This window comes from Meles meles, chromosome 11, assembly GCF_922984935.1.
Source record: "Meles meles chromosome 11, mMelMel3.1 paternal haplotype, whole genome shotgun sequence".
Taxonomy (NCBI): Eukaryota; Metazoa; Chordata; class Mammalia; order Carnivora; family Mustelidae; genus Meles; species Meles meles.
This window is the reverse complement of record NC_060076.1, coordinates 1829728-1851988: the sequence shown is the minus strand read 5'-3', so window position 1 is coordinate 1851988 and position 22261 is coordinate 1829728. Positions and strand designations below refer to the sequence as shown.

Sequence of the window (22261 nt, the reverse complement as noted above, 5' to 3'; positions counted from 1 at the left end):
CCCGTCAAACCCCGCTCTGCGCTGTCTGGGAATTTGCCGGTTTCTGAGGTTCGTAGGAGAGGAGTCACGCCAGGCGCCCCTCATGTCCGGCTTCTCTCAGCGCACTGTCCTGTGTCTAAGACCCCCACGCTTCTCCCCACGCCGTGGCGGGCCCTCTGCGCCCCCTTGTCTGGAGCACGGTGGGTGCCCCCCCGCAGGAGCCGAGCTGCTGGCAGTGAGTCCGGCAGACACACGTGCCGGTGGCCTCAGGGGCCTCTCACCCGGGGCCTCCCCTTCGATGGTCCGTGGCCCTTCCTCCACCGGCAAGGCCAGGGGAGTCCAGGGGAGCCCTCCGCGTGTGGCCCCCTCGGCTGTCCCCCCATCCTCACATCTGCCACTTCCAGGACTGTGCACAATGGGCGCCCCGGATGGGGAGGAGCGGCTCCCACTGGGGGGCCTGACGGGCTCCTCATCCATTCAGGTCTCTGCCAGGAACCACAGAGATGGACAGAGGCTGGTCCTCGATGGGTGCAAAGGGCACCAAGACAGGGGCACTTGGAGCAGCTGGACACGTTGCCTTGAGTCCAGGAGGTGGGGGGGGGGACATCGGCCCCGGGGGAGAGGGGGAGGGGAGGCAGGGCCTGTCCGGGGCTTCCGGGGCAGGCACCGAGAGGGACGGAGGGCACCCAGGAGGCTACCCTCCCCTCTCCCAGGCTCCTGACTCGGAGACGTACTGTTTCCCGCCTTGGTAACACTCTCCCTTCCAGACGGGGCTGCTCGGAAGGAGCCGAACCCAAGGGCTAATTATACACAATTAAGAGCATCCATTCACAGGATCCAAACAAAGCCATTTAACCACCACCTAAACTGCAAACCCAGGGGCCTTTGTGAAGGTGACAGAGGCAGGACCCTGTCTCTAGGTCGGCCCATGGCCAGGGATGCGCTGGCAGCCAGAGGTCTGGGAGCCAGGAGCAGAAGGGAGGGTCCCCGAGCACGCTGCTGGCCCCATTGGCCATGGCTGAGCCTGCTCTCCAAGGCCTCCAGGACACAGCTTCCCACGGACTCCATGTGCCTCCTCCCTGTGTCCTCTGCGGGCACCAGCGGGAAGAGAGGCCGGGCAGGAGGAGGGCAGGAGGACCCAGGACCCTCGCCCTTCTCTTCCGGGCCCATCACGGTGCTGGGGCAGGCCCTGCAGAGGTGGGGTCTCAGGGCCTGGGAACAGGGCTTAGCGGGACAGCGTCCAGTGTGGGACAATGACGATGGCAATGATGATGACCACGTCCTGGGGACGGACGGAGGGGACGGATGGAGGGGACGGACGGAGGGGACGGACGGAGGGGACGGACGGAGGGGACGGTGCCCAGCAGTGGGAGCGCGCTGACGCCCTGGACGGTGCACTTAGAAACAGTGAAGACGGCCACGTTACACCGCGTGTATTTCCCACAATAAACACTTTTCAAAAACTATTCCGCGGATGATTTTTTTTTTAAAGATTTTATTTATTTATTTGACAGAGAGAGATCGTAAGTAGGCAGAGAGGCAGACAGAGAGAGTGAGAGGGAAGCAGGCTCCCTGCTGAGCAGAGAGCCCGATGTGGGACTCAATCCCAGGACCCTGAGATCATGACCTGAGCCGAAGGCAGCAGCTTAAACCACTGAGCCACCCAGGCGCCCCCGGCTGATGATTTTTAATGGGGAAACCTTATTATGGGTTTTCTCATACAAAGTCGTAAACCTTCCTTTATTCGAGTTGTCTTGGGCCCCTGCGCATGTGTTTTAAACTTTCCTGATGAAGTTCCTGGACTTGTTGTGTTTCCTTGCTGTTTTATCATCTTGTTACTCTTCCCGGCAAAGCCTTGGCTTTCCTGGCGACTGGTAACCATCTGATGCCGCAGCGGGGCTGAAGGGAAGGAATTTGCCCCTGCCCTCGCAGCTGGCTGAACGGCTCGCGTGGGCTGCTGCGTGTCCGGGCTCCTCGGGCTGTCTGCACCCACGGTCGAGTCCTCTGTCCTCTGCCCGCCGCGGTCACCCTGCAGCGTGAGTGGCTCGGTGGCAACGGTTTCAGTGGGCGAGCTTGCGCTGGGTCTGGGACTTCGGCCCTCCGTCCACGGAAGCCGCTGGCCATGCCTCCCCTAGCCCCCGCCAGCTCCTCCCGCCACACCGGACAGAGCCTCTGCTCTTTTCCTAGAGGGAGGACTAGGCCATCCCCGCAGCTGGTGCCGAAACGGCGTTCGGTGAAAAGCTGTGGAGCACGGCGGCACCTGCAGGGCCGCGCCTCTTACCGAACTACAAATAGGAAGTTTCCTTAACCTTGCAGGGCAGACACAGCGGCGGGGAACAGGGACGCGCAGCCAGGGCGGGCTCCGCGGCTGTGCGGGCGGCCAGTACGGGGGAGCAGGGAAAGGGTTTGGAGCTGCCAGAGCTTGGGAACCTCCGAGTGAGACGTGACGACCCTGGGGGGTTGAAGCCATTTTGCTCCGGGGCCCCCGCCCTCCCAGTGCACACGCAGCAGGCGGTCACCTTTGAGAGTGATCATGGGTTGGTTTTGTTTCTGTTTTTGTTTTAAGACGGAAACTCACGTGTGCAGAGACGAGGGGACGGCTGATGGCCCCCTTGGACGGCGCCTTCCACGGACCTGTCACTTTCCTTCTACCGTTGGTGGAACGTTCTGGAGCCCCACCCCTCCCTGGCCTCTGGAATGAGGAGAAGAGCTCCTGCTGGCGTTTTAAGCGAGGCCATGGGCCACCAGCCCACCTCTCACACCTCTGGGGAGAACCTCCCACCCGGGCCTGATGGGTCCGTCCCTGCCTCCGTGGGTCTGAGAAGTTCTCCGGGAGATTTCACGAACCGCTCGTTCCCTAAGTAATGGGGACCCTGGAGGTTCATTCCTTCTGGTTCCCGGAGAAGGTGAGTGGGATCAGATCTGATCTGAACCCCCTTTCCTGCAGCTAAGTGGGGGCAGGGGCAGCAGCAGGAAGGGGAGGCCGGTCATAGTCGTGCTGTCCACTAACAAAGTCCCTGTGGTCCACGCGTCCAGAGACACTGCTGAGAACGCCCAAGAGCAGGCGATTGAAGAGGTCATTCCAGCGTGAAGTCGCCAAGGTCGTTTGAGCACAGCCTGATGAGCCCGGCGTCCCAGTGGGGTGCTGCTGGGGTCCCTGCTGCCAAATGGCACAGAGCCGGGGAGCACAGGGGAGGCTATGGGGAGACAGGCAGGTTCAGCTCCCTCAGAGGAAGTGTTCCTGCCGCCGGCGCAGCCCGCACCCACCCGGCCCTGGAGCCTCCCCTCTGGGGCTGCCAGGAACTGTCCAGGCCCCGGGCACACGGGGACCTTCCGGTTCCCACTGAGAGGGAAAAAGGCCTCCTGTTGTCCTGGGGGAGGAAGCCCTGGGGGCCTGGGGATGAGCCCCGGGGGATTCGGGGAACCGCGTGCCCAGGGGGCCTGGACGGGGCTGGCTCGCAGGCCCCCGGCCCCCATATAAGGGCCCGCGCCCGCTGCCCGGCCTTCCTCACTCCCGGGAGCTCAGCGTGTCACAGCCGCAGCCATGAAGTGTCTCCAGCTCGCCCTGGGCCTGGCCCTTGTGTGTGGCCTCCAGGCCATCGTCATCCCCCAGACCATGGAGAACCTGGACCTCCAGAAGGTGGGTGGACGGCGGGGGCGGAGTGAGCCGCAGGGGTGCAGGGCAGTGGGGACTCGGGGGGAGACACGAGCACGAGCCGCACCCTCGAGGTCGGGAAAGCCCCACCTGCCTCTCCGTCTTCGGGGCAGCTTGTCCCTTGGTTTCCCAAGATCCAGAAGATTCTAGAGAACTTGTCTGATGTGTATCCAGACCCCCCTGGGAACACAGGGGTGTTATTTCCCGCGTGGAGATCGTGTAGCCCAGTGTCTGGCGGACGCCCAGGGTCCTCCAGAGCTCACTGACGGCCACCCCAGTTAGACTGGGCCCCCGCCGAGGTGGGAGGGAGAGCCCTGGGGGGGGGGGGCCGGGCCCCTTCCCGCCCCCCTTCCCGCCCCCCTTCCCGCCCCCCTTCCCGCCCCCCCTTCCCGCCCCCCCTTCCCGCCCCCCCTTCCCGCCCCCCTTCCCGCCCCCCTTCCCGCCCCCCCTTCCCGCCCCCCTTCCCGCCCCCCTTCCCGCCCCCCTTCCCGCCCCCCACGGCACTCAAGGCCCCGTCCCCAGGTGGCTGGGATGTGGCACTCCATGGCCACGGCGGCCAGCGACATCTCCCTCCTGGACTCCGAGGCCGCCCCCCTGAGAGTGTACGTCCAGGAGCTGAGACCCACCCCCGAGAACAACCTGGAGATCGTTCTGCGCAGACGGTGGGTGTGCCCCGCCCGGGTTGGGGGCAGCGAGGGCCTGGCTCCGGGGTAGGCTGGGGGGCGGGCAGGGCAGGGTCCTGATGGGAGCCGGCTCCCTCTGGGTGGTTCCCAGAGCCCTCGGGACCCCACCCTGGGCTCCAGGCCGGCAGGCTACCACACAGGGCGGCCCCAGGTCCGTGGGCAGAAAGGCCCGTGTGGAGGCCGCTGGGCAGCCGTGGGGCCGGGGCCCGGGGGCCTGGGCAGGTCCCACCATGAGCTCTGTCTACTGTGAGGGACCAAAGCGAGGACAAGTTTAGCGTCACCCCTAATGCTGTCACCACCTTTCAGGGAAGACAACAGGTGTGTGGAGCAGAAGGTCTTTGCGGAGAAAACGGAGTGCGCTGCCAAGTTCGACATCAACGGTGGGTGTCCCCAGTGCCTGGGGCCGGCTCTGAGGGGCACACACGGCCACGGCTGTCCCTGGGAGGCGGCTGTCCTGGCAGTGGGAGGTGAGGTGGGCACGTGCGCGGCCACCTGGCTCTCACCAGCCGTCCTCTGCCCAAGCTCTGGGCCTCTCGGGTGTGGTGGTGCAGCGCCCGCCGCGAGTTTCCTCCCCATGACGGTCCTCGGAGCGTCTTCTGGCTCACAGGGAGCAGGGCTGCCTCCCGCTCGCTCTGGACGGCCGGGACTCACACTCTCGCCGCGCTCCTGGACTCCGCTGGATGAGCGGGACGCAGAGCACCGTCGGGGGCGGTGGGACAGACGCAGAGCACCTCCTTCTGCGCGTTCCTGTCACAGATTGCAGCGTTCGTGGGGGTGGGGGGTGAATTATAAAAAACACGAATGGAGAACTTCGTGGTAAAGTAGAAACAAAGGAGGCACTGAAATGTCTTATGGGGATTCCCCCAGCAAATTCGACTTGTTTCTCTACTTAAGACTTGCTCTGGGCCACCCTGACCCTCTGTCTCCTCTCCAGAGCCCTTGCCTCTCCAGGGCCTGGGTCTTCTGCCCCCCTCCTCCCTGCCCTCTCCTCCCCCTCCCCTCACCCTCCAGCTCCTCCCTGCCCACCGGGAGGCTGTCTGTGTGCAGCCTCTGCTCTTCCCCACCCCCGTCCCGCCACACGCCGGCCTCTCGCCCACCGCAGGGGCTTTGTGCTCCGTCTTTCCTCTCCCTTTCCTCTCCTGCTGCCTCTGGCCATGCCCGCGCCTGGTGCCACCCGGCGGAAACCCTGGGTGCCCACCGGCACACAGGAGGGGTGCTCCTTCTGGACGGGACTCCATCTTCACTTTGGCCTTTCTCTTCACCCCCAGATCTGGAGGAGGACGAGGTCTTTGTGCTCGACACGGACTACAACAACTACCTGTTCTTCTGCGTGGACCGCACGGGCGCCGCCGAGCCCAGGCTGACGTGCCAGTACCTGGGTAGGCGGTGCCGATGCACGAGGTCACCCTGAGTGGGACGGTGGCTAAGGACCCCCGCCGGCACCTTGGGCACCCAGGGAGTGGACAGTGCAGCACCCTATGGGCCGGCGGGTCTGGGGGTCCCCGTTTTTCCCCGGGGGGGCCAAGTCCACTCACTGCATCAGAAATCGAAAGGGGCCAGGAGGATGGTTGCTGGGTCAAGGGGCTGGGCTTACTGTTACTGGCTTGGTCAAAAGAGTAATACTAATTAGAAGCTTTCGTTGGCGGTAATGTTCTTAATGAAATGAAGCCAGGAGAACCCGTAGCATAAGGCAGAGACATTCCAGGGTTGCCCGAATGAAGCACTTTCTGGAGGCTCAGCTATGCTGGTGAGACCCTAGACTAGGGAGCTGGGTGCTCTCCTCCTGTCCACATGCCGTCCCAGGAGGAAGAGGAGGGGACAGGGACCCTGGAGCCCAGGGGTGACCCGCCGCCCCCCACAGCCAGGACCCTGAAGGTCGACAACGAGGTCGTGCAGAAATTCGACAGAGCCCTCAAGACCCTGCCCGTGCGCATCCGGCTCTTCTTCAACCCGACGCGGGTGGAAGGTGACCCCCTCCACGCCCCCCGTCCCCGCTCACCCCCGCGTGGGGCCCGCCCATCGGACAGCCGCGAGCGCTGGGCCCCACTGCCTCCATGGTGGCCCCCGCTTCCCAGGCCGCCCAGGATGGGGAGTGGGAGGTGCAGGGCCCCGAGGCGGGGTCCTCCCGCCCCACCCCCTCTGCCGCACCCCTCTGGGCCCAGGGCTGTCCTGGCGACTTGTGACCCCCCCCACGGCTCTCCCCTCCCCCACCAACAGAGCAGTGCCGCGTCTAGGTGAGCTCCTGCCTGACCCGCCTCCTGCGGTAACGTACCAGCCCTGCCCCCACGTCCTGGCCACTTGCACGGGTGGGGGGGCGTCCCAGGGGACCCCCAACTCCCCTCCTTTGGGCCCTGGTCCCTCTGCAGGAATGGTTGGAACCTGGTGTCCCTCCTGGTGACTGCAGGGGCCAGGCTGGCCATGCTGCCCAAGTGCCTGGCTCTGTCCCAGAAACACTTGGGTCCAAGCATGTGCTCTACTCCGGGACCCCAGGCTTTCTTTTGGGGTTCATGCAGTTGTTTGAAGGAGGTGGAGGGGAAGCAGGGTGGGGAGGGGGTTGGGAATGGCTGGGTGGAAGGCAAAGTTGAGAATGTGGGGGCCAGGGGCCACATCCTTAAATGTAGGCGTCCTGGCCACTCCCACCCCTGTCCCCTCCCCCTACAGCATGCTCTCTGCCTTTGTCTGTCTTAGTGACCTGCAAAACCCCATTGCTCGCCTCCCCCACAGGAGAAACCAGACCAGCCAGCGCCACCCCACCCCAGAAGGCAGAAGTTTCCTTGTCCTTTCGAAGAAGCCGGCCACCCGGTCCCGTCCCCTTCCTCCTTCCTGGGTCCGTGTTCTCCGGTTGCAGCCTGCTCTCTGGGTTCCAAATAAAGCTGCAAGACCTCCCTTCTGTGCAGTGCTGTTGGGGGCTGCGGGGGGGCTGGGGCTCTACTGCCGTTCTCGGGGGGCTCGGGCGACATCAGCTCCTGGGGGGGAATTTCCTCTGGTTTCTCATCCACAAAACGAGAGAACCCCCTTGTGCAAAATCTGTCAAATATCTAGGAAATCCCAGCGTCAACGAGCTAGGAGAGAAGCTCAAAGCCCTTAATCTTTAAATGAGTTAGCGAAAGGAAACTAAAATAAATGAACCTGCGATCAATTTAGGTTAGAAAAGAAGCATTAAAATAAGGAAAATAAGGTGCCTGTACCCCCAAGGTGAGGGCAGGGGTGAGCTGGACGGGCTTAGCTCAGAAACAGCTGGGAAAAACCGCAGATTCGACATTTCCGGAACTATCAGTGAGCACAGACGGAGAGAGATGTGATGAAAAGCATCGTAAGGGGTTCAGCTGTTTGGCTGTAACCCAAGAGACTTAAAAACTCCCAAATGGAAGATTTCACAGCAAATGTCATCATCCCAAACAAACCCAAGAAGACTAGAGAAAAAGTGGGCGGGGCCCGTACCAAAGCAGCCGGGCGCATAGGCGCGGACCCTGCACCGCCACCAGCATCAGGAGGGCGTAGACAGGTCCTTTAGGACCAGGAGTGAGCAGCTCCAGGTCTGGGAGGCAGGCGATGCACACACACACCATTACACCCGACAGCCAGCACAGCGGAAGGAGGCCACCATGAGAACAGGGTCACCTGCACTGTCCCAGGCGTCCCTCCATTCCCGCGGCCACGCAGAAGTGCCTGCAAGAGGCCGGCACCCGGGACTGTTCTCAGGGAGCACAACGAGCTCCACCTGCCCGATCGGGGGGCCACGGTGGGGGACAGCGGCCTGGCGACAGTGCACACACCCACCCAGCTCCCGCCTTTCCCACCAGGACAGCCACGCAAAAGCCCGTGAAAGGCACAGTCACCCCTGCGTCCCGGCAGGGGAGCATCTGTGTGAATCTGTGTGAACGAGTTTCCCACGGACCGTGTTCAGAGAATAAAAGAGGAAGCACGATTTCTCTGTAGGTGGTGCCACGGTCAGCCTCCTTCCCCTAAATTCTCTAAACTGACGTGGGAAGACGGCCAGGAAGGATGAGCGGACCCGAGCGAGCTAGTCTACGGGCAGGAAGCTGGGGGCGCGGGCGCAGAAACTCGCGGGTACAGATTTTCAGGCAATTTTAAGTTTTGAACCAGTTCGAATCTTATACATTTTAGATGTAAACGAAAATAAAAACCGAGGGACGCCTGGGGGGCTCAGTCGGTGAAGCGTCTGCCTTCGGCTCAGGTCATGACCCCAGGGTCCTGAGATGGAGCGAGAGTCGGGCCCCCTGCTCAGCAGGAAGCCTGCTCCCCCCCCCCCCCCGCCTCCTGCCCCTCCCCCGCTCGTGCTTTCTCTCTCGTGCTCTCTCTCTCTCTCAAATAAATAGATAGATAAAACCTTAAAAAATGAAAATAAAATAAAAACTGAAAGGCAACAAGCCATAAAACGATGAACACGCAGAAACAAAGAAATCTGACTTCTGCAAAATTGCCCATTTCAGAGAAGAAAGTGTCGATTTTTTTCTTTTTCTTTTTGCCAGTGACAGGGTTTGACGCCCCCACGGCAATCCATCCGTCACAAAGCGTGTCATTTCCAACATGAGGGGGCGTACGTGTGTGAGATCGCATCGACATCTCGCTCAGAGGCCGCACCCTCTCTGGTCACGCCCCGTTCACTGTGGGACAGACCCCTGTGCCCACCCTGGGGTCTGGCCCCCCCGCGACAGTGCCCCACCTACTCACACTTCGATCTTTCGTGGACTGTATTCTAGGGAAAAAGAAATCTTAAGGTCAACCTAGTAGGAACATTCGTGTTGGTGACAATATTGGTGTCCTTATCAGTCAGAGTCCAAATCGAAACAGATGGGACTTGGGAAATGGCTTTGAAGGAGGACCTGTCCCCAGGCAGGGAGGGAGGGGCCTGGGGCTAGTGGTGCCAACCTCTTCCACGCACAGTCGCAAGAAGGGACAGGGAAGGGTTCACGTTGTCATCGGAATAAACCCAAAGATCGGGGAGCAAAAGAGAGTGATGAGAAATTTGTGTAGGAATTTGGTGGACAGTGAAGGTGGGGTTTCAATTCAAAGGAGAAGTAAGTCTCATTTAATTAATAACACGTAGGCAGCCTGTAGCAGTGCGTGTCTCACAGCACGAGTGGGGAGTCCCTTCTCGGCTTGCGATTTCTGGAAGAGTTTCTGCAAGATTCGTGTTCCTGCTTTCTTAAATGCTGGAGAGAATTTAACAGTGAGGCCAACTGTGCTTTGAGATTTTAGCAAGGGAGGGAGAGATTTTCATCCGCAAAATCAAGGTCTGCAATAGATCTGTGTCGAATCGGGCTATCCATTGCTTCTGTGATAGGCTTTGATAATTTGCATCTTTCCAGGAATTTATGCATTTTGTTCAAGTTATTAGAATTATTTCCATAAAGTCATACAAATTTTCCCTTAATAGGAAGAGGGAGAGAAAGAGAGAGAGAGAGAGTGCACGCAAGCACCCATGAGTGGGGAGGGGGCAGCGGGAGAGGGAGACATACAATCTCAAACCAGGACTCAGTCTCACAACCCTGAGATCATGACCTGAGCCGAAACCAAGAGCTGGATGCTTAACCGCCTGAGCCACCCAGGCACCCTTTTTAGTTAGTTTACTTTCGGTTTTAGCAACCTCTAATATCATTTTTGTTTCCATAAGATCTGTACTGATGTCACATTCTTCATCCCTAATAATGATACATGTCCACTAATCAGGGTTTTCCAGTTTTGTCTGCCTAAAGGTTTATCCATTTTCTTGATCTTTTCAAAGATTAAAACTTAAAAAAAAAAAGATTTTATTTATTTATGTGACAGAGAGAGAGCGTAGAGTAGGTAGAGCAGCAGGCAGAGGGAGAGGGAGAAGCAAGCTCTCTGTTCAGCAGGGAGCAATTTGGAGCTCCATCCCAGGTTTATCCATTTTCTTGATCTTTTCAAAGATTAAAACTTAAAAAAAAAAAAGATTTTATTTATTTATGTGACAGAGAGAGAGCGTAGAGTAGGTAGAGCAGCAGGCAGAGGGAGAGGGAGAAGCAAGCTCTCTGTTCAGCAGGGAGCAATTTGGAGCTCCATCCCAGGATCCTGGGATCATGACCTGAGCCTAAGGCAGATGCTTAACCAACTGAGCCACCCAGGCATCCCGCAAAACTGTTTTTGATTTATTCTTTTCTGTAGGTTTTGTGTTTTCTATGTCATTGATTTTTGCTATTACCATTATCTCTTTCCTCTTGCTTGCATTAGTTTCAAGTTGTTCTCCTAGTTGCTTAAGCTGCAGGCTTAGATTTTTCAACTGAGCATGTTTATGTGGCCTAATATAAGCATCAGTGGCACAAATTCCCTTCAAAGTGTGCATCCACATATTTTAATATATTTTGTTCTCATTTTTAGTTAATTGAAAATACTTTTCTGAGAAGGATCAAGTCATATCTTTGTCTATTGAATTCTTGGTGCTTATTGATTTGCAGGAGCTCTTTATATATTAAGGAAATTAGATATTATTTGTGATATCAATTAAAAAATAGTTTTCCTCAGTTCATTATTTCTCTTTTTACTTGGCCTGTGGTGTCATTTCAGTGAGTTTCCTCTATGTGGTTAAACTCACTAGTGTTTCCTTTTGTTGCTTCTGACCACTGTTGTAGGGTTTTGATCATCTTGAGAGAGGCCTCTTATATTCTCACATTGAATTCCTGAATTTCATTGTTTTCATTGTCCAATCTTTTGTTTCATCAGGAATTCGTTTGTTTTATTTCATGAGTTAAGACTCAAACTGTATTTTCCAAATGTCCACACTGTTCTCCCAAGAGCATTTATTAACTACTGAGTTTCCCCACATTCCTGATTCTCTTGTGTGTTTGAGTCTGTTCAGAGACTTTTCATCCATTCTATTGGGCTGTGGGCAGGAACCCCAGTGGTTTGGTTTGCTTTGCTTTGCGTTGTGTTTGAAGCACAGTTGGCCCACAATGTTCCATTAGGTTCAGGTGTACAACAGTGATTCAGGGTTTCTACATGTCCGTGTGCTCACCATATGTCCCCATTCTTGCTACTGCGATATCACTATGTTCCCTGGGCTGCACCTGTCATCCCCGTGACTTACTCATTCCATAGCTGGAAGCCTGGACCTCCCACTCCCCTTCACCTATCTTGTGTATCCCGCCTCCTTTGGCAACCATTAGTTTGTTCTCTGTGTTTACAGGTCTGTTTCTGCTTTTTGTTTGTTTGTTTTGTTTTGTTTTTTAGATTCCACATATGAATGAAATCATATGGTATTTGTCTTTCTCTGCTTGACTTACTTCACTTAACATAATACCGTCTAGATCCACCCATGTTGTTGCAAATGGCAAGATCTCGTTCTTTTTCATGGCTGAGTAATACTCCATGGTATATATCACATCTTCTTTATCCATTCATCTGTCAATGCCACTTGGGCCGCGTCCATATCTTGGCTATTGTAAACAATGCTGCAACGACCAGGGATGCGTATATCTTTTGGGGTTAGTATTTTCATTTTCTTTGGGTAAATACCAAGCAGTGGAACTACTGGATCATACGACCTTTCTATTTTTAATTACTCTGTACTGTTTTCCACAGTGGCCGCACCAGTTTGCATTCCCACCAGCAGTGCACAAGGGCTCCCTTCTCTCTGCGTCCTCGCCAACACTTGTTATTTCCTGTGTTTTTGCTTTTAGCCAGTCTGACAGGGGTGAAGGGCATCTCGTTGTGCTTTTGATTTTCATGTCCCTGATGATGAGGGATGTTGAGCATCTTTTCACTTACCTGTAGGCCATCTGCATGTCTTCTTTGACAAAATGTCTATTCGGGACCTCTGCCCATTTTTTAGTGGGTTTTGTTGTTGTTGTTGTTTTGTTTTGTTTTGTTTTGCTGTTGAGTTGTTAAGTTCATTTTGGATATCACCTCCGCACCAGGTCTATCATTTGAAAATATCTTCTCCCACTCAGTAGGCTGCCTTTTTATTTTGTTGATGGTTTTGTTTACTGTGCAGAAGCTTTTTGCTTTGGTGTGGTCCAGAACCCCAATGTTTTAATTATTTTATCGTAACATCTGGTGTGGATAATTCATCCCTGTTAGTCTTCTTTAACAGAATTTTGTTAGTTATTCTTACTTACTTAAATTCAAATATACTTTAGGATCAAATGGTCTGGTAAAAAATATTGCTGATATTTTTATGGACTTGCATTACATTTATGGGTTGACTTGGGGGAGAACTGACATCTTTACGAAAGTTCCACAATTGTGACATGAATTCCCTTTGTTTGTGTCCTCTGTTGGGTCCTCAAGAGTGTAATTCTTTTTCACATGGAGTTTGTATAATTTTTGTTAAATTTATTATTAAAAATAATTTTGTGATCTATTACTCTGATGAATTTCATCAATAAGTTTATTAATACGAATTATGCTCACAATCCTGAAATGAGGCTCTTATGTATTACCCTCCAAAAGCATTACTGTGCTCTATTTGATAATATTTTAATAATTTTACATTGATATTCAAAACTGAGATCAATCTGTACATTTCTTGACAGGTTTTGGAAACAAAGTCTGAAATTCATAAAAATGATTTGGAGGGGCGCCTGGGTGGCTCAGTGGGTTAAAGCCTCTGCCTTTGGCTCAGGTCACGATTCCAGGGTCCTGGGATGGAGACCTGCATCGGTCTCTCCGCTCGGCAGGGAACCTGCTTCCCTCTCTCTCTCTGCCTGCCTCTCTGCCTACTTGTGATCTCTCTCTGTCAAATAAATAAAATATTTTTTTAAATGATTTGGAAAGTTTCCTTATGTTTTTAGCCTTCAAATTAACTGTCTCTTAAAGGTGTGTTAGATTTTCCCTGTAAAAGACTTTTTGAAACTGGTATTTCGGGGGGAAATACCTCCTTAACTTATTTTTCCTTTTTGTAGGTTTTTTTCTAGGAAATTAGTCCATTAATACTCTATAGCTCTCTCACTGTCAGGTTGCGTAACTTATATTTTTCTAGAAACTCCCTATATTTATCCAACTTTTTATTTATTCCATGAGGTGAAGTAAACATTTCCCTCCTAATGGTTCTTTACTTTCTTCTCCTTTTATGGTTATTTTCTCAATAGCGTCTATTACTTGATGTATACTCTCCTTTCCCCTTTTTCCTCGATTAGGGCACCGAAGATTCCATATTTTACTGGTATTTCTCAAGAACCATCACTTGACCAAATATACCATTTTTCTATTTTCTGATTCAGTAATTTCTGCTTTTATATTTGCAGTTTCTTCCTTATCCTTTCTTCTGGTTATGTTGTTCCCCCCCTAACATTTGAGTGGTATCACTAATTAAATCATTTTCATTCTTTTAATTTATTAAAATTATCTTTAGGACCCCAGATTTTCCTGAGAGCCTCTTTACTTGGGTCTCTCAGAATCTGAGGCACGATGTGTTCATTTTCATTTTCTAAATAATCTGCAATTTTCTCTTTCATTCAAATGTTGCCCTGCAATCTCCATATTCTTGCGGTAAAATGAACCATAGACTGGTCTAGCTTATAAAGAGGGTAAAACCCAACTTTGATCATCCTAAAACATGAATTGAAGTGTCAGCAAGTGTCTGTCCTGGTTTGTCCTCTGGATCAGGTGTTTCTGGGGAGGTGGAGAAAGCCTGGGGAATAACAGGGCCAAGTTCAGGATTCTGAGTCCAAATTTTCCTTGTAAATATTTATGAGCACAACCTTAGTACCCTAATTACCACTTGCAGCCCTAACACTGAATGCTGTTCGCCTCTTTCCTGCCCCACTCGGTTAATTATCAGATCCAGCTGTCACTTAGGTTATTGGGAAATCCCAGATGGAGCCAAAAATGGAGCCTGTGAGACACAAAGATCCATTGTGAGCAAGTGCCCCAGGACCCTCCAGAGTCTGGCAGGTGTTGGGCTCACCCTGGGTTCAGGAAGGTGGCCCGGCACCAGGTCAAGGAGGGCCCTAGGAGCTGGATGTCACGTTCTGTTCTAGAAACAGCTTCTGGCTGACTTCAACAGCCCTGGACACGAGGCCAGCCTTGGTTATTAACTTCGTGAGTATAGGTCAGGGACTTGGCACGTTCTATCTCATTCTTGACATCTGCACAGGAAGCTGATTGGGAGGGGTCAAAAGTGATAATGGACATGAGAGCACCTTGGAAAGTTGCAGAGCTTGAGAGAATGAGAAATTAAATGGCCTATGAGTTAAGGAATATGAGTTAAGGAAGCCATTCATCCATCCATCCAACCATCTACTACCCACCATCCAGCCGGCCAGACAACCATCCATCTACCATCCAACCAACCATCCATCCATCCATGTAGGCAACCATCCATCCAACCATCTACTACCCACCATCCAGCCAGCCAGCCAACCATCCATCCACCATCCGTCCTTCCATCCATCTATGTAGCCAACCATCCATCCAACCATCTACTATCCACCAGCCAGCCGGCCAGACAACCATCATCCACCATCCGTCCTTCCATCCATCCATGTAGCCAACCATCCATCCAACCATCTACTATCCACCAGCCAGCCGGCCAGACAACCATCCATCCACCATCCTCCTTCCATCCATCCATCCCTTATTCCTTTCCTCAAACACCATTTGCGATGCTGTGTGCCATTTTCACAATCTTTGCTATCTCGACACTGCCTCAGTAGAGCCCCTTGGACAGTCAACTCTGGGATAAAGTCTGCAGAGATTTACTACGAGGAGTACGGGTAACTTTCAAAATGCAAAAACAGTTGTTTCTGCTCCACAAACACGGACCAGGTGGCGTACCTGGCGGCGTGACAGCTTCACGTGCCAGGCAAGGCCGGCAGGTGCAGCTGGGAAGGAACGACGAGCCCTTCTTAGACTCAGAAGCCGTATTGTGCACATTGACCACAAGAGCAAGATAAGCAAGGGCGCCAACCCCATGTCCCCTGTCTTACGGGATGACAGCAGGTCCAGAAGGATCCGGATATGGCAATGCAACCACGGTGGTGGGGCGTCCTGTTGTTGAGAAGCCCCTTCCCGACAAAGTGGAGTAGCTTTTCCCCGGGAGGCAGAAGCCTCAGACTGCATCGGAACCCAGCAGAAGAAGACCTCTCCCGTGGCAGCCTCCTAGGAAGGTGTGGGGGCGAGTGGGAAATGCTCTCAGAGCAGCCTCTCCCAGGCTTCCCCTGGTCCATGTTCCGGAAGGATCCCAGGGCATCTGTCAAGGCTCCTGTTCAGTGGCCTGTAAATCTCCACCCGTCTATGGGGTGCGTGCGAGGCGGCAAGGGTGCCGCAGGGAAGCCGGGCCGTGACGGTATGGGCCCCCAGTACGTGGGACCTTCGGGAACGCCCTTCTCAGAAAGTGGTCCCCAAGCCTTGCCTTGCACAGGGAGGGTGGGTTTGGCAGCTGGCCTGCTGCGGAAAGGCATTCGGCAGGAAGGTTGTCGTTCTGCTGTGCTCAGAAGCGTGGGGGTGAGGGAAACCAGGGTGGGCTCCTGAGCTGCAGGTATGGACTTGGGGCTAAATTCAAAGGTGAGGCAGGGAATGGAGGAGCGTCAGCCCTAGACAGGGGGCTAGGGAGTCAGCCTCTATAAATCTCGAGAGAGCCGGAGATCCCCGGACAACCCCACAGACTGTGAGCCCTGCTGGGGTAGCTTTAACCCGTCGTGAAAGGCGGGCAGCAGGGAAGCGGGCCCCACTCCAGGCTGGCCCAGAGCTGGGGCAAACGGGAGGCCGGGGAGTGGGGAGCGCCAGGGAGCCGGCCGCCTGGGACCAGGCTGAGCCTCCCGTCTGTGCTGGGCACCAGGGGACCCTCTCGTCCTGTGTCCCCGCAGAGGCGCGAGCCTGGGGGTGGCCACGGGGACCACCTTCAGCTACCTGGGGCCAGTTTGCACGGCTGGACAGCATCAGCTGCCTCATGCCCATCACAGCAGCTCGGAGCACCAGGTGGACACTACCCAGAGCTCCCCCGCCCCCACCTGTGTGGGGTCCCCCACAGAGGAGGCCCTGGAGGTGTGGGGTCCACGGCAGGGGGACCCAGCAATGCCAGGCAGAGCGGCCATCGTCCCGCCGGCTCTGAGGCGGGACAGAGAGCACAGCGTGGGTTCTGTCGTGGCCTGTGTCCCTCGCAGACGCCGTTTCCCCCACTGGGCTCACGTGTTGAGAGCATGTGGAAAGAATCCCTCCTTCTCTGGGCTTTCACGTGGCAAGGGCAATGCATGAGGGTAATGGAAAACCACATTCTTGTCAAGAATTTGTGACTTTTAGAAATTCATGGAATTTTAGAAATTTTAGAAATTCATGGAATTCGGGGCACCTGGAGGGCTCAGGCAGTGAAACGTCTGCCTTCGGCTCCCGTCGTAATCTCGGGGTCCTGGGATCGAGCCCCGCGTCGGGCTCCCTGCTCGGTGGGGAGGCTGCTCCTCCCTCTGCCCCTGCCCCTCTGCCTACTCGTGCTCTCGCACTCCCTCTGTCAAACAAACAAAATCTTTGGTGGGGTGGGTGGGGGGAAGAAAAGAGAGAAAGAAATTCATGGAATTCTCAGAGCAAGACATAGGTCTACAAATGCCTACGTCCGCCCAGGCCCGGTCACCATTCTCTGCCGGGACCGTCACACCTCACCTCTCCAAGCCCTCCGTCCCCTCGTCGGGGTCCCCGGCATCCCCAGCACCCGGGCTATGGGACTGTCTAACACTCCTGGACGTGGGGACCCTCGTTGTCCCTTCTGGCTGACGAGCTCCCGAACCGGGCCGGAGGTGGAGATGGCTTTGTAACCAGGGGCGCATAAAATGTCACCAGAGCAACTGGCAGGCGGGTCACAGAGGACAGCAAGTTGACCAACGCAGAGTTCGTGAGCCCCGAAGAAGTCATCAGGAAGAAACTAACCAGAAGGGGCCCTCGCCAGGTGGCCCCACACCAGCGGGTTTTTTCTCTTCCTTTCTTCCCTGAATCACGTTATTACTCCTTCCCTCGCTCTCATCAACACCCCTTGCTCTCCCTTCTGGTCCCCCCGGAGCCTGTGCTCCCTGAGTTGCCATCCAAGACCCCAAAATAAAGGCCTGTGTTTTTTCCAGTTTGGGTTCCTGATCCACAGGCCCACTGCTGAGTCCCGGGTCCCCCGGTCCCCTCCCCGCCCACCGCATCCCACGCCTGCCTCCCTCTCTGGAGCCAGTCAGCTTTGCCAGCCATGCGCTCGTCTGCCTGGGCCCAGGGGCCTGCTCTCCGCCTTCCCGCTGCTGCTGCTGCCCTGTCCCTGCCCCCAGACCTGCGAGCAAGGGAAGGAAGCTGGTGCCCGTGCTTTGGAGCATCGCAAACCCGCTAGGGTGGCTCTGGGCAGGAGGGCGAGGGCTGTGGGGTCGCGCCAGAGTCCTCTGGACACTCTGTGTGCCGAAACATCCGAGATAGCCTTTGCCCCCGGACGATGACCGGTGGGCCCAGGCGGCCATGCAGGAGCAAGGAGGGGTCCCTATGGGGCACAGCAGACCGCACAGCCACGTCCCTCCCCAGGGCGAGCATGCTCAGAACAGCTGTGTGAACAGGGTGACCGCAAGAAGGGACAAAGATGGTGACAAGGTGTGCCCCTTGTGCAGGACAGATGGCCACCCACGGGCACGTCGTCCACAGACCCTGGGCTGGCATGGGGCTCTCCCACCCTCCAGGACACAGCTGTCCTCGGTGCTGATTCTGACCTGCTGTTGCCCAAGTTCGTGACCCAGGAAGTGTTCCTGCCGCCGGCGCCAGCCCGCACCCACCCGGCCCCGGAGCCTCCCCTCTGGGGCTGCCAGGAACTGTCCAGGCCCCGGGCACACGGGGACCTTCCGGTTCCCACTGAGAGGGAAGAAGGCCTCCTGTTGTCCTGGGGGAGGAAGCCCTGGGGGCCTGGGGATGAGCCCCGGGGGATTCGGGGAACCGCGTGCCCGGGAGGCCTGGACGGGGCTGGCTCGCAGGCCCCCGGCCCCCATATAAGGGCCCGCGCCCGCTGCCCGGCCTTCCTCACTCCCGGGAGCTCAGCGTGTCACAGCCGCAGCCATGAAGTGTCTCCAGCTCGCCCTGGGCCTGGCCCTTCTGTGTGGCCTCCAGGCCATTGTCATCCCCCAGACCACGAGGAACCTGGATATAAAAAAGGTAGGGGCATGAGGGGTGGGTGCTGGGGACCACAGCCGGGGCCGGGGCCGGGATGGCTGACGGAGGGCAGGAGAGCCCGGCTGCAGACATCTAAGGGCAGACACTGAGGCATAGAGCTCAGGCATGTCTCTGTCCCCCTGAATGCTGGCTCCAGCCACCTCCCTGTCCCCGTCTCGCCCCCGGGGTGCAGTCACCTAAGACAGGGGCGCCCCGAGTGGGAGCTTACACAGGCCAGCGCTGGGGTGGAGACGGCGGGCATTCCAAACACGCGAGAACCCACGTGGGCTTTGGCATGGGGTAGGGACCCTCCGATGTGTCCTAGTGCGCTTGCAGGGCCGCCTGGGAAATGCGTGCAGGAGACCGTCCAGCAGGCTGGGGTGGGAGGGAGAGCCCTGGGGGGGTCGGGCCCCTTCCCGCCCCCCTTCCCGCCCCCCTTCCCGCCCCCCTTCCCGCCCCCCACGGCACTCAAGGCCCCGTCCCCAGGTGGCTGGGATGTGGCACTCCATGGCCATGGCGGCCAGCGACATCTCCCTCCTGGACTCCGAGGCCGCCCCCCTGAGAGTGTACGTCCAGGAGCTGAGACCCACCCCCGAGAACAACCTGGAGATCGTTCTGCGCAGACGGTGGGTGTGCCCCGCCCGGGTTGGGGGCAGCGAGGGCCTGGCTCCGGGACAGGCAGGGGGGCGGGCAGGGAGGCATGGAGGGGGGTGGGAGGGCAGGGTCCCGATGGGAGCCGGGTCCGACTGGGTGATTCCAGGTGCCCTGGGTATCCCCCGGGCTCCGGGCCAGCAGGCGGACCACGCAGGGCGGCCCCAGGTCCGCAGGCAGAGCGGGGGCCGGCGCTCGAGGGACTCTGAGTGTCCCATGACGAGGTCCCGGGAAGTGCTGTAGCAGCCCCTCCCAGACAGGGTCAGTTTTCCGACATGGTCTCTCGGCCACCGGCAGGTGTCCCGGCCGGCTTGGTCTGCCCCATTGCCGACTTGGCCACGTCACCTGATCAGGGCCACGGGGCTGCTCACGTTGGGCCACGCCCTCGCGGCACTGCCCTCCGCCAGCCCAGGGCCAGAGCCGCTCCTGTCCCCACACTGGGGTTCATGGACGACCCCCCCATACTCTTTGGCTTTTCAGGGAAAACCACGCCTGCATTGAGCGGAACATCGTGGCCCAGAAGACCGAGGACCCAGCCGTGTTCGTGGTCGACGGTGAGTGCACCGACCCCACGCCTGAGGCCCCCGCCCCTCCCAGGCGTCTCCCGGCAAGCAGCGTCCCCTCCCACGCTGGGCACGGGGGCTCGCTCGGAAGCCCACGTCCCGGCGGCAGGAAGGAGTCAGGCCTGCTTCTCCTGCGCCTACGCCACAAAGGCCACGAAGGGCACTCCCGGGGGAATGGGGCCTGGGGACCCCACTCCGCCCGGGGCTCAGCCTCCTCCTGGCCGCTGTGCTCCCTGCTGGGCGTGGGAAGACAGCAGAGCCGCGTCTGACTCGCTGTGACGTCCGTACGGCCGTGCAGGTGGGGTCCGTGCAGGGACGCGTCTGAGGGCAGGTGTGAGGGGACCTCCCTGCTCAGGGGCCGGCAGGCAGCCTATGGCTCCTTGGACGTGTCCCCCTAAGCCAGACCTCTGGCTAAACACACTGCATTTGCCTCTTGGTCCTGGAACCTGCTTCTGGAATGTTGTGGACCTCCCCCGCCTCAGTCCCACCTTTCTTCTTTCTTTCTTTTTTTTTAATATTTTATTTATTCATTTGACAGAGAGAGAGATCACAAGTAGGCAGAGAGGCAGGCAGAGAGAGAGGGGGAAGCAGCCTCCCCACGGAGCAGAGAGCCCGAAGTGGGGCTCGATCCCAGGACCCTGAGATCATGACCCGAGCCGAAGGCAGAGGCTGAACCTCCTGAGCCCCCCAGGCGCCCACGGTTCCCCCTTTCCGTACTGCACGGTCCCCTGGGCCCGGCAGCCCCCGCCCCACCCTCGGCCTCCTCTGGGACAGAGCCCGGCCCTCCCCATGGCTGCCAGCCCTCCCCGGCCACCGCAGCCCACCTGCCCTCTCCCGAGTCTGGGGGCTCTCGGTAGCGGCTGTGGAAGTGAACGCGGGGGAAGGCGAGGCCTGGGAAGGGGGGGCAGGCCCTCGGCTTTGGGGAAGCGGCAGTGCCGGTGTGGGAGGTCCGGGGGGCCCACGGACAGATTTCCGGCCTCTGTTCCAGACCAAGGGGAGAGAAGGATTTCCGTGCTGGACACAGACTACGCCCACTTCCTGTTCTTCTGCATGGAGGCGCCCGTGCCCCGCGCTGGGAGCGGCATCATGTGCCAGTACCTGGGTGCGTAGCGGAGCCCTGCAGGGGCGGGGTCGGGGGGGGCCGCCCCAGCCCCTGGGGCTCCCTTCAGCACCGGTGTGGGGAACTCAGGGACGAGCGACAGGCCGAGCGGGTGACGGGGTATGTCCACGAGCGCAGGGCTACACAGCACAGTGGGTGGAACCGGTCAGTGAGAACCCGAAACTAGGCAGGAAGGAGACTCTTAGTGGTCTCAGAACTGTTCCGACATGAGCGACTCCGGAGGGCGACATTCGGACGCACCGCGGAAGCTCGGTACCAGCCCTGCTGCTGTCCTCGGGCGTCTCTCCCCGGTCCCCGAGGGGCCCACGGCGCCGGGGCAGCAGGGCCTCCCGGGTCGGGCAGTCAGCAGCTGCTGGTGCGGGACCCCGGCAGCCCAGGGCGGGGAGCCCTCTGTTCCCAGCGCCGTCCCGGGAGGAAGGGGAGGGACGGGGACCCCGCAGGCTGGTGGGCTGAGCCCCGGAGGCCACCCTGGGAGCTGACCGCAGGACGCTGTCCAGGACATCCTTCCCGCACTCACTCCCTGGGCGGGGCCCCCGCGGCTCCCTGAGGTCATCCAAGCCCCGCGGCCCAGGGACTGACCCGCCGCCCCCCACAGCCAGGAGCCTGGAGGTCGACAACGAGGTCATGGAGAAATTCGACAGAGCCCTCAAGACCCTGCCGGCGCCCATGCGGATCATCCTGGACCTGAGCCAGGGGAAGGGTGAGCTCTGGCCTGCGGCAGCCCCTCCTCCACAAGCTGCCCAGCCCAGGGTCCCCGTCAGGGTTCCAGAGACATCGGGACAGCATCTTCCTTCCCTGTGGCCCCCATTCCCCGGGATCGGGGGTGGGAGGTGCAGGGTCCCGAGGCGGGATCCTCCTGCCCCACCCCCTCTGCCGCACCCCTCTGGGCCCAGGGCTGTCCTGGCGACTTGTGACCCCCCCCCCACGGCTCTCCCCTCCCCCACCAACAGAGCAGTGCCGCGTCTAGGTGAGCTCCTGCCTGACCCGCCTCCTGCGGTAACGTACCAGCCCTGCCCCCACGTCCTGGCCACTTGCACGGGTGGGGGGCGTCCCAGGGGAACCCTAGGTCCCCTCTGTCAGGCCCCGGTCCCTCTGTGGGAATGGCTGGAAACTGGTGTCCCTCCTGGTGACGGCAGGGGCCAGGCTGGCCACGGACACCCTCTCTCCCGTGGCCTTCCTGGGATGTCCTCCCCATGTCCCAGTCAAGCTCTCGCACGGTGTCCCCGTGGCCTCTTCTGGGCAAGGGTGTGGGGGGCTGGCGTGGGCTGACCACCACTCAGCCTGAGGCGGAGAGGCCGTCCCTCACCCCCAGGCTGGGAGGGGCTGGCGAGGGCCCAACAGGCTCCCCAGGAGTCACAGGGGAGCCCGCGTCCCTTTCAGGTCCCAGAGAGGACATCGCCCCCTCCCTGCCCCATCAGACGAATCAGGAGGGACCGAGCCCACCCGGGGCTCCCGGACCTGCTCCTCCTCAGGCCGCGGGATCCTCGGGGGCCCTGGTCTGAGCCTCTCCTCCTCCAGCAATAAAGGAATCAAG

At 58.0% G+C, this 22261-nt stretch overlaps 1 protein-coding gene across 1 annotated transcript; it reads left to right on the top strand.

Moving 5' to 3' along the window:
* Nucleotides 1-3523: 3523 nt before the first annotated feature.
* LOC123953164 (beta-lactoglobulin-2-like) lies at nt 3524-22257 on the top strand. The gene is made up of 6 exons (XM_046023165.1): nt 3524-3619; nt 18880-19019; nt 19525-19598; nt 20596-20709; nt 21323-21427; nt 22108-22257. Exons 1-6 carry the CDS (start codon nt 3524-3526, stop codon nt 22227-22229), a joined length of 651 nt encoding a protein of 216 aa, XP_045879121.1. The 3' UTR covers nt 22230-22257.
* Nucleotides 22258-22261: the final 4 nt, after the last annotated feature.